The 12,156-nt window shown below is 49.6% G+C and overlaps 1 protein-coding gene across 12 annotated transcripts in view; it reads right to left on the bottom strand.

The window, feature by feature from the left end:
- Nucleotides 1–5,381: 5,381 nt before the first annotated feature.
- KTN1 (kinectin 1) overlaps nucleotides 5,382–12,156 on the bottom strand; it is a 77,275-nt gene continuing 70,500 nt past the window's right edge. For all 12 annotated transcript variants that reach the window (XM_031504899.2, XM_077783899.1, XM_077783900.1 and 9 more), the window contains 2 exons: nucleotides 6,953–7,072; nucleotides 5,382–5,887 (listed from right to left, as the gene is read on the bottom strand). In XM_031504899.2, coding sequence (XP_031360759.1) covers nucleotides 6,968–7,072 — 105 coding nt within the window. In that variant the 3' untranslated portion in view covers nucleotides 5,382–5,887; nucleotides 6,953–6,967. The remainder of the gene's footprint in view (nucleotides 5,888–6,952; nucleotides 7,073–12,156) is intronic.

Raw genomic sequence — 12,156 nt, 5'->3', positions numbered from 1 at the left:
CAGCTGTGCTCTCACACACACCAATAAACAGGTTCCTTTGCTGGTTTTCCCCATCAGGTTTCAGAAGCCCTTTTTTTGGGATAGAGGGATCAGTTTCTCTTTGTTTCACTGGGTAACAAAATGCCTCCTTGGGTTGGGAACAGGGGCTGATCCCACTCTGCCAGGGCAGCCAGCATCTTGGAGTCTCCTCAACCCAAGATTTTCACCCCATCACAGGGCGCCAAAAGCAGGATTTTTAGGACAGACATCCTAGAAAGCACAGCTGACGGTTTGGGGGTGCAAGTCCTGCTGTCACAGCTTCACACAGACTGAGGCATGTGCAAAACAACATTTTTGGCTGTATTTAACACCTGGGTGAAGGCTGGGACCCCCACTCTGAGTCGCTGAAGATCCAGCAAATCATCTCAGCCACGTGGGGGGAAGCAGCACTTAAAATTTCTGCTGTTGTGCTTCCTCAGCCAATTCACCACTGCATCCATTGAATTAATAATGACCAGCCAGGACCAGCACTGCTGATACAGACCAGCTCTCCCTGCTCCTGAAATATTTATTGATTTTAAAGAATTCCATCCCCAGCCTGGTGCAGCTCAGGTTGTTTTCTATTGGGTTGGATGAGGATGAGCCCATTTGCTGAAGGAAGAGATCAGGTTCTCCCAGGATGGCCCTGGGCAGCACTGATGTGCTGCAGGAACACTCTGGCTCTGAATATGAGCTTTGAAATGGCCTTGGGGTCTTTATTTTCTCTGCTTTAAGCCTGGTTGAGGTGGTGAGGGGTGTTTTACCCAAATAAATCCTGTGAGAACATCACAAAGGCCATGAACCTTCAGAGTCTCCATCCTCTCCTGGATTTGGGTCCCATAGTGACACAAACAAGACCCACGGACACATTTGGCAGTGGTTTTGTTAAGATAAAGAATTGCTGATGGCCAGACTGGAGGTCTAGAACCCACTGGGACCCCCCAGCACACCTGAGCTGGATTTTAACCCCAGATCTCCAGGAATGTACAGGGTGAAACTCAGAGCTGCTTGCCAGGCCCCCATCCCTCCTCCACTGCTGAGGGGCTGCTCAGGGGGTCCTGCCATGGTCACAGTGGGGCTGAAGCTGAAATTCAGGGTCTGGGGGGGTCACAGCTGCACAAAAAAAAAAAAAAAGCATTGATGACCAAACACCCAGGTGCAAACCTGCCCTTCCCACAGAGGAAGGAGAAACCCCTGGACCTTGCCCATGCATAACATGGATCGCTGCAAAAATGGGAATAAAACAAACCCAGGACATTTTCAGCAGCATGGAACAAGCCCTGCTGGAGGGCCTGCGTTTCCCTCAGTTTAATTAGCTCCTCAGTGATGCAGAGCAGCTTCCCCAGGAGCCTGAAGATGTATTTTTAGGTGCAAGCACTCCAGAAATAGAAGCATCCCCACAGGAAGCTGCAAGCAGCCACCAAGGAGCCACGTGCGGGTTCTGCTGGGGATGCTGAGAGCAGAACTTGCACCCATCCCCAGCACAGGGGACATCAGAACAGGGACACTTCCAGCAGCCACCTCAGCACCCTCCCAGACACGCCCTTGGGGAAAAATAAACAGAAATTCCAACAGAAATGAAATGTTTTGCACACCCCCGTGTCACAGACGGGGAGGGGTTTAGGGACACACCACAGGTGACCCCCACAGTGAGTCTTGTGCAAGTCTTGGCATTCCCACGGGTTCTCCTGTACTTCTGCTCATTCCTGCAGACTGAGGAAACTCCTCCAGACTTCTGCTGACCCGTTTGCTGGGGCAGCCTCGCAGAGCAGGACACCCAGATGAAGCTCCAGGGGAGACCACCTCTCAGCCCCTAATCCTGCCCCGGTGGCAGGCAGAGCTCCCAGCAAAATCTGTGCCTTCAGGAATGAGTCCAGAGTGATTTGAAGCAAATCTGGGAGAGGAGACAACCTCTGTAAAGATCTTTAGTTCAATCTCCCTCCAAGGAGCATCCCTTGCCCATTGCTCCCCCCCACAGCCACTGCCCAGCCAGGGCTCACAGGGGATCCACAGGGATTTGTGAGAGCTCCAACAGGACGTGAGGGAAAGCTGGAATGCTGGAAAAGTAGCAGTGATCTCCAGTTTGTTTTAAAGCCTCTGGAGACTTTACATCCCATAGCACCACCAGAGGCTTTCTCCCCAAAACCTTTCCTCTCCAGCCAGGGCACAGGCACAGTCTGGGCCCATGGAGGGGTTTTTGCTGGAAGATGATGTTTAACCTTGAAGTCTGGCAGAAATATGGTGGTTTTCACCTTCTGGATTTCTCACTCAGCCAGCAGAAGCTCCCTCCACTCAGCTTCCTCCAAGACCCAAAAAGAGCCCCCTCGGTACAACCCCTCTGCCAAAACCAGCCTGGCAAGACCCTTGGTGACCACCAAAGTGCAAACATCCCTGAGAGAGCTGCAGGAGAAAGCCAAGGTCACACAGGGAGCAAGGGGGACATGGGGACCCCCAGGAGAACACACAGCTGGGCCATTGCAGAGGGCTTTTATGGCAAAATCAGCCGAATTATTTGGGGTCGAATTAAAGCTGCACGAGCTTTTTTTAATCACAGGAATAAATAGCTGAGTGAGTCAGTGCCTGAGAAAAGGCAGCAGCAGCTCCTGGGTAAACAACCTGCTGCTCCCCAGTGCTGGATACAGCCAGGGAAAAGGGTGGGAGGGACTCAGGAGAGGCAGCACAACTTCAGGGAGAGAGCTCAGAGCCTTCCCCTGCACCTCCCAGTGATGCCTTGTGAAGACTGCCCTGGAACAGAGGCTGGGCAGAGTCAAAGAATAAAGTAGGGATTTATTTAAAAGCCTCAATGGATCCACCTTGGGCAGCACAAGAGCCCAGCCAGGGTTATACTCAAGATGAATCAAAATAGTCACAAAATGGATGACTGGTCACTGGATCTCTCACTTTTCTAAGTTCTGCTCCATTGGCACCTTGGAGTTCATTGTCCCATTCCAGCTCCAGCCCATCAGTCCCATCCTGCTTGTTTTTCTCTCTCCAGCCCACGCTGTTTGTGCTCCTGGGGCTGAGGTTTGGATCATTTGTCCTTGGTGCCCAGCTGGAGCAGGAATTGGTTTGTGTCCCTGCTCTGTGCACAGAGCTCAGCATCCCCTGATATGAAACTCAGAACTACACACGAAGGCAGCACAGGATGTGCAAAACAGAAAAGCTCAAACCTGAGGCATTAGCATTCCCATTTTGAGGGATGAGGCTGAACTGAAAGCAGCAGGAGCCAGGTTTGTACAGGAGCCAGGCTCCACAGGCAGCACCTCACAGGCAGCACTCAGCCCCACATCGCCTGGCTCAGGCTCTCCTGGTGCAAACCACCTCCAAGAGATAAATAAATACCAGAAAAAAAACCATTTGCCAACATCTGAGCATCCCACTTTGGGCTTTTTTCCAAGAAAAGCATCCCTGTATCCATTAGCTATTGTCTCCCTCTAGTGCAGGCAGACACCATCCTGCCTGGGCACCAGGGCTGGAGCTCTGCAGAGATCGCAGCCCTGGGAACACACCAGGCTCCAGCTCTACCTTTGCACTGATCAATCAGCTTTCCAGACTTCTTTTTTTTTTTTTCTCCCCCTGTTTTTTCCCAGCAGATGCTCAGGGCTGGATTTCTCAGTGACCAAATTGGAGATGAGCAGTGTTTTATGCACGGCTGGAGAGGACAGTGAGGTGGAACAGCATCCTTCCCTCTTCCCAGTGCTCCTGGGGAGCCAGCCTGACCTCTCCTCACCCTTCAGAGAGGGGATCAGGCTTTGCTCAGCTGAGCTTTCCAGGGGATCTTTCCACAGCTGCCTCTAACACTTCTGTACACCCCCCTAAAGCGAAATAAAAACCTGAGCTTAAATTTCAAAACTAAAAAGATCTCCCATCCTCTCCAGGGAGAATTCCTGCCCAGACAGAAAGGGAATGATGCTGCAAATCTCTCCCCTTTTGAACTGAGCACTGCAGCAGCACCTTCAACCCCTGCTCTGCAAGAGCCTGGAGACACAGGAATGATCCAGAGGCTCTCCAGGCACTGCTGTCCCTTCCAAAAGCATTTCTTTCTTGAGTGAGGCACCTGCAGCATTTCAAACCCACCTTTTCAAGGAAAAGAGGACATCACCTTCCCTGCAGAGCCCAGCTCCCACTGGGATGATGCTTCAGAGGAGCTTCCCAGCACGGGTGGCCAAGGGGACTCCCCTGAGGGACAGGAAGGAATCAGAGTCACAGGGACACCCCCAGCCCAAACCACCACCACTGAAGCTCCTGGGTTATGTTCTTAAATCATTTTAAACCAGTCAAACTTGCAGGCATCCATTAAATTGGCACTTGCACCCCAAACTGGTGTTTAGACACCTGCCAAAGGCTCTGACCCTAACCAGGGCAAGTGTGGAGACCCTCCAGGGTTCAGGTTTTCCTTGGATCTGCAGTCCACATCAAACACCTACACAAGTCAGGCTAATGGCATTTGAGTTTTAACTCCATGGAATAACGTCTCCATGGAACACAACACTTCAGTGGCCACAGCTGGAGAGCAGGGGTAGCTCCTGCTGTGAGGAAACATTTTTCAGGTTTTTTTTCACCCTCTTCTGAGCAATTTCACAGCTCTCAGCAGGATTTAGCATGATCCAGATCACTGGAACCATGTAAGGAAGAGGCTTCTTTACCTCCTGCCTGGTGAAGGCCAAATATTAACTAAGAAACAGCACAGAGGGGAGTGTGAACAGCTGAGGGTGAGCAGTTTGATCTGTTTCACCTCTGCAATTAACCCCCAATTAATGACTGACCCCTGTTTTATCACCTTCCCTGAGATAATCACATCCTCAGGTGTTCTAGAAAACCAAATCACCCTTTGCCCATTGCAGAATCCCACAGGACTGGGAGGTTCCTCCAAGATACAGAGGAGGGGCCCCCCGATCTCCCCACGCCTCCAGGAGAATGCCTGTCCCACCAAAGACCCTCCCCACACTTGTTCCCAACAAAGCACAAGGTAACAGCATCCAAACCCTCTCCCAGAACTGCTTCCAGCCCAGACCCCCCCAGGGGTGGATCTGGGGCAGATGGACACACTCTGCTCCCAGCTGGCCTTGCCACATCCAGTGTTCCCAGCTCTTCCTCCCCTGATCTTCCCCAAAGACAACACATGGCCCAGAACCACATTTTGCATAGTATTTTGGTGGGGATTTCTTGTCTTTTTTAAAAACCTTTTCTTTAGAACAAAAACTCACTCCCCAGTTTGTCTCCTCTCAAGCTGGTGCCTCCTCCTCTGCCCAAAAACAAGGACAGTGGGTGCAGCCTGATGCTCATTTTGGGGAGGGGAGAGGTGGAAACCTCACCTGACTCATCCAAACTGACTTGGAAGAAGAGAGCAGGAACACCTTGAATAATAGCATCCCTTTATTTGCTGACACCATTACAAAAACTGATTACATTAGCAACCAAAAAAAAAAAAAAAAAAAAAAAAAAGAGTGTTTACTTGAGGTTGAAGTCAGAGGCAGCTAATCCCAAAAATGTAATTAAGTAAAACAGTGTACAACATCAGTATTAAAATGTCATTTCCCATTGGTGACTTTACCACGTTGGAGTTTTCTGAACAAGTTTTATTGAGCAAAATAAGATAAAAGATTATGTGTTTACTGTCTCTCCAGGAATGTAAAGGTCTAATTATCCAAACAGGTTTGTTTTTATTATAAAACTAAACTCTGGAGGTGTCTACAGAGTTGGGGTTTTTTCTTTAAATCAGTAGTCTAACAAGGATTAGAAAAGACAAAACTGTTCAGTGTTTCTGACGAAGTAGAAAGGGTGAAAACATAAATAAGGCTTTAATTTGGCAAAATATAATACAATGCCTTCTGCTATCCTCAAATGAACGATTCCCCCGTGATTCACCCTGCAAGAGAAGCACAAATCACCAGGTCAGAGGAGGGTTATAACAATTCCATCATCCCAGCACCTGCATTTCCTCGTGCCAGGCACCAGGAAGGCCAGGGGAAGGAGCCTGGGTGCTGGAGGCTGAGCAGGAACAGCCTCCAGAGCAGAGGCCGAGGTGCAGCAGCACCTCCCTCCCACCTGGACACCCAGGGACCCTCTGCAGCTCTCCTACAAAGGCTGGGGCATAAAAAGCACTTGAATTAGGAGTACAAGTCCCATCCTCAGCAGATGAAAGGGAGCTCTGACACTTCTTGTTCAAACAGTCCCCAGTTCAGACCCAAACCTGCATCAGCTTCCTTAAAAGGTTCAGTGTCTTGAGCTTATCCAACCTTCAGCTAATTCTGGGTCATTTAACTTGATCAGCACAAAGCTCCAGCTTTCCAAGCTGGCTGAGTATTAAAATTAAAGCTTTGTCCACGTGTCTGGAACTGGATGAAGAGCTCATGGCTGGTGTTGAGGCACTCCCAGCCAGCCATTGCTGTGGGTTATTTTATATCCTCCATCCCAAAGCAATCACAGCAGTTTGCTGGTGGAGCAAATAAAGAGGAAAAAAAGCTCTGGGAGAACAAAACTTGGGGCAACCTGCTGCAGGAAGTAGCAGGGAGGGTGGATTTACATGTCTACACAGGGACATGGGGACTGCAGATTAGTCTCAGCTAATTGACAAATGCATCCAGGGAGGAACAAATGCAGTGCCTGCCAGGAGCTTTTTATCATTTGCATGTGGAATTTGGATGAGTATTAGGAAAAGATTCTTCACTGAAAGTGTTAGCAGGGTCAGGCATCAGAACAGGGCAGTGATGGAATCTCCATCCCTGCATGTGGCACTTGGGGACATGGTCAGTGGGAGAACTGGGGGAAAGGCTGGACTCACAAACTCAGAAGGTTTTTCCAACTTTAATAATTCACTGATTCTAAAAGTCTCATATTTTGACACGAGAGTTGTTAATTTGAACGAAGTCCCACCATAACACAGCCATGGCCTTCCCAACAGCTGACCTGGGGGGTCACTGTCCCCACCCACCTGGCTGTAGTGTCCTCATCCCTTTGACAGCATTTGGCTTATTGACACGAGCAGCTTCTTGAGGTGACCCACATCCTGGGTAAGATTCACCACCACATTTCGCCTTTTATCACTCAATTCCTGGAAGAAGGGAAAAAGAAAGGAAATCATTAAAAACTCATTTACAATCTCATTACCAAGAAAGCCTAGAATTAGATCCTCTGTATAAAATTACAACTCATGGTGCAGATTGGAACGATTCTTGTCAGTCACAGGGTTATGGCCACGTTTAAGGAGAACAGGGTTCAAAGTCAAGGAGCCCTTTCCTGCTCCAGGGAATCACCTGCACATCCAGCTCCTACCCTCCCAGCCTGGGACTTCAGCACTCCCTGCTTCCAGAATTGTGCTGGTATCCACAGCTGATCCAGCCTCAAAGGTTATTTCCCCATGGCTGAACTCCCCACAGATGTTGTTTATAACACAGGTCAGGGTGCACAGGTGATGCCTCAGGTTTCAGCTTTTCTATTTTTCAGATTCTGTGCTGCTTCAGTGTGTGGGTCTGGGCTTCATATCAGGGGATGCTGAGCTCTCTGCACAGAGCAGGGAGACAAAACAATTCCTGCTCCAGCTGGGCACCAAGGACAAATGATCCAAACCTCAGCCCAGGAGCACAAACAGCGTGGGCTGGAGAGAGAAAAACAAGCAGGGTGGGACTGATGGGCTGGAGCTGGAATGGGACAATGAACTCCAAGGTGCCAATGGAGCAGAACTGATCATTTTATAACTGATCATCCATTTTTTGTGACCATTTTGGTTCATCTTGGGTGCAGCCCTGGCTGGGCTCTGCTGCTGCCCAAGGTGGATCCATTGAGGAGATCCTTTAATAAATCCCTGCTTTATTCTTTAACTCTGTCCAGCCTCTGTTCTAGTCCAGCCTTTACAAGGCATCACAGGCACAACTCCTGACCCCACAGCTGGAACAGCAGAACAAGGACTGGCTGTGACTGAGGAGCTGTGGGATGGTGTCCTCAGCAGTACCCAACACCCCAGCCCAAGGCAGCTCCAGCTGGGAAACAGCATTTGGAACAGCTGCCTGGAGATGCACACCCTTCCCCACCCACAGCAATAACATGGATTCACCCTCTGCTCCAAACCCCTGGGAAATTCCCACTTGCCAGCAACATCTGGACTTAAATGAAGGCTTCACATAACAGTCCAAGCAGCAGAAAACATGAAGAAAGGGAAAAATGAAAGCTACCATGAGCTAGAAAGTTTCCTGTGCTGAAATGAAAATGCTGAGCTTGTGTTTTGAAACAAAAATAAAAGCCTTTTTTTTTTTTTTAACTAAGATTTCCAGAGTTTCTTAATCAGGAAGTGTCACTTCAGCTGAAGATGGACTCTCCCCTTCCTGCCTCCCTGCCTGTCAGTCTTGCTGGGCTAACAGTGCTGTGTAATCCTTGTTTTGTTTTACATTTATTGATTAATTAATCCCTGTTTTATTATATTTATTGATTAACTCCTCCAGAGACACAGAGAGCACATCTAACACACACACCTTACTGCTCCTTATTGAGCTCAGAACACAGACATGCAGATCACCTGCAGGAGAGCTTTTCCTTGAAATTTAACAGCTAAAAAGAAGCAACTCTGCCATGGTGTCAGCGATGCAGAAGCTCCCAGCTCTCCACAGGAGCACAGAGGTGTTTGCAGGCTCTCAGCATCCCTCAGCCCCGCTCTGCTGTTACCCACAGAATGAGACTGATGCATAATGTGGGTGCAAATCTCTCCCCAGAGCTCCAGGGAAATTAAGAGGGAGTTCAGAGAGGGCCATTTCCCTGCTCCCATTTGGCTGGAAATGCAAAACGAGCAGTAAATCAAACTCAAGCACCTGCACCATTACAGAAACGACTCCGGGCTCAGACAAGAGAACAAAACAATCTGCAGCAAAGCTCTTACTCCTGTGCAACTGGTAAACATTTCTCCACTGTAAAAAAAAAATCATTGGGATCTGTATTAGGGTAGCCTTAACCTGTTTTACCCTTATTAAAGCAGAAAATCAGGTCTGTCAAGGCTGAGACTTGGCTAAGCAGCCTCATGCAGACTGATGGAAGTGGCAAAGGCAATTAGGCAAAGGCAATTAGCAGCCAGCAGATGAATTAATCCAGCACTGACCAGCAGTGAGGCTGCCTGGGCAGCAGCACAGAAGCAGCAGGAGCAAGGAAGGAGCCCCCAGTGCATTCCCAGCTCTGGGAACAGCTCCTCCCTCCCTCCCTCATTTACTGCATCCCCTTCTGTTCTGTGACCTCACTAATGTCGGGCAGCGTTCACTCATGAATTATAGACACAGCCCCAATCCTCCTGGGGCCAATCCTGACTAGATCCCAATGGATTTGGGCTCAGCACAGTCCTCCTGCAGCTCCTGCTAACCCAGGAGTGCACAGCTGCCTCACACTGCTGAGCCCCAGCCCTGTGCTCTCCATGACTCAGGGGAAAGAGGGGAAATTTAGGTCAGATAAACAGAATAAATCCTGGCTGTGAGGGTGCCCAGAGCAGCTGTGGCTGCCTCTGGATCCCTGGAAGTGCCCAAGGCCAGACTGGACAGGGTTTGGAGCAAACTGGGATGGTGGAAGGTGTCCCTGCCATGGCAGAGGTGGGACTGGATGGTCCTTAAGGCCCCTTCCAACCCAAACCACTCTGGGATTCTCTGACCCCACTTCTTTGGGAGATAAGGATGAAGAGAGGACGAGGAGGGTAGTGGGGAAGTCCCTGTGATTTCAGACCCAGCAGCTAAAAGAGGAGCTGAAGTGTCTGGACAGATTCCCCCCGGCTGTTTCACACACATGGCATTCCCAGTTTCCAGTGATGGACTGCTCTGCACTGAGATTTGGGGGGGGAAAGCACATTAGATTGCACATAAGCCTCAAAATAAGCTCAGTGCCTAAGCAAGCTGCTGAATATAAATGACTTCCTTAAAGCACACTAAAAGCCCCCTTCAGTCATCAGCTGGTCCCATAAGTGACAAAGCAGCTGATTAGAAACCCCAAATGGTCTATTTTTAAATAGAAAGAAAAGGAGTCTAAAGAAAACACTCTGAGTGTGTTTGAAGGTTTATCATTTCTCAATTTTGTGGGTTGGTTCCAGCACCCAGAAGGAACAAATATGTTCATTTTCAAGCATGTGTTTTCAGGTCCTTAGTTAAAAAAAAAAAAAAGAGGCACTGTTGCTAGGTGGAAGTGGCTGGAAGACTTTCTTTTTTGATCTCAGAGCTATTTTCAGCTGGGTTTTTAGGCTTCTGGGGAGACAGTTTCCTTTTCTCCCCTCAAAAAGAGGAAAAAAAAGGCAGCAGAAAAGGCTTGGAGAAAAGATAATGTTCTAATTCCAGCCTCTGCCAATGGCTACCTGTCAAGAATGCTGCTTGAACAATTAATGTATTTTTACTAATGAAGGCTTAATTGCAGGTTTATTAGGATTGTTTTTCCACACTCCTTTTTAGAAAAAAGACATGGATATTCTGGCAGAAACCTGGGCTCCACCATGTGCAGCAAGAGCAGAGCAATGCCAGAGCCAGAGGGGTTTTGTGAGTTAAGGCAATTAAACCAAAGAAGCCCATTTGGGCCACCACAGGGCACAGCCAATGACAGGAGGGCTGCCCAGAGCCACCAGCCAAAAATGCCATGGCTGGTGGCACTGCTGTCCCCAAGCACCACGTGGATAAGCCATGAAGGCACAGCAGAGGAGCTGGGCATTGGCTCGAGGGGGGCTCTTCTCCACCCTGCTGCAGACAGGGACACAGCCCCTGACTGGCACTGACACCTCAGGTTTGAGCTTCTCTATTTTTCACATTCTCTGCTGCTTTAGTGTGTGGGTCTGGGCTCCAGATCAGGGGATGCTGAGCTCTGTGCACAGAGCAGGGACACAAAACAATTCCTGCTCCAGCTGGGCACCAAGGACAAATGATCCAAATCTCAGCCCAGGAGCATAAACAACGTGGGCTGGAGAGAGAAAAACAAGCAGGGTGGGACTGATGGGCTGGAGCTGGAATGGGACAATGAACTCCAAGGTGCAAATGGAGCAGAACATAAAAAAGTGAGAGATTCAGTGACCAGTCACGCATTTTGTGACCATTTTGATTCATCTTGGGTGCAGCCCTGGCTGGGTTTTGTGCTGCCCAAGGTGGATCCATGGAGGAGATCCTTTGAATAAATCCCTGCTTTATTCTGTAACTCTGTCTAGTCTCTGTTCTAGGTCAGCCTGCACAAGGCATCAGCACCAGAAAGCCCTGGCCTCCCCTGGAAACACAGGGAGGGCTCAGCAGCTCTCCCATCCTCCAGAACCAGCTCCCAGGGCTGGCACATCTGCAGTCTCACAGGCCCAGCTGCATCTCTGGCTCGGCCACGGCGAGCCCAGCGCAGGGCTCCATCAGCATCCATGAGTGATGAGCCTGGAAAAGCCATTTCATTCCTGCTAATGACTACAAAGGCTTTCCTGCAGCTCTCCTCAGAGGAGAGCTTCCTCTCACAGCTGATGAAGCCACTTAGGTTCAGCAGTTAAAAGGAGTTGATATAAATTATTTGTGCTGTCTGCAAGTGCTCCTCTCCCTCTCAGACGACAGCGGGTCCTTCCACTCTGTCCCTCGGAAGAAAATGGGGAATGAGCTCCATTGACACCTCTGAGCTGGGAGAGAATCTCTTTCAGCCCTCCCAGCTGCCCTCTGGAAAGTTATTCCAGGGCTGGTGTGAAAGCTCTTTTTGTCAGAGATGGAAAAAGCCAGTGACAAAGCCCCAGCCCAGCCCCCTGTGCAGGTGGTGTCTTTAGGGCAACACTCTGAGCACCAGCTCCACACCCAGCCATGCTGACAGCAACCCACCTGCCCACCCAATTCCAGACCCTAAAGCTGGAATGCCATTGCTGGAGGCTACAGGAACACCAGCAGTCTGCAGAGTCAGCCAGCCACAGCACTCAGGGCTGCTCCCCGCTGAAGCTCATCTTAGCAACATTTTGCTGCTGGGCCACATCAAGGTCAACACAAATTCCCAGCAGCCAGGACCAGCTGAAATCAAGTTCTGGCTCTTGGTCACAAGCTGCAGAGGAGCAGAAGGAATCCCATTCTGGCAAAAGAATCTGTCTCAGTGTTACAGGTTGTGCAAGACTGCCTTTCTCTGGCATTACTGATGTCAGAAGGGCAAACCCAACAGTGTTTTCAGCCCACTTAGTCATCAGCAGAG

The sequence above is a fragment of the Lonchura striata genome, chromosome 6 (assembly GCF_046129695.1).
Source record: "Lonchura striata isolate bLonStr1 chromosome 6, bLonStr1.mat, whole genome shotgun sequence".
Taxonomy (NCBI): Eukaryota; Metazoa; Chordata; class Aves; order Passeriformes; family Estrildidae; genus Lonchura; species Lonchura striata.
Note: the sequence above shows the minus strand (reverse complement) of the source record. Positions and strands in the feature narration are given on the sequence as shown.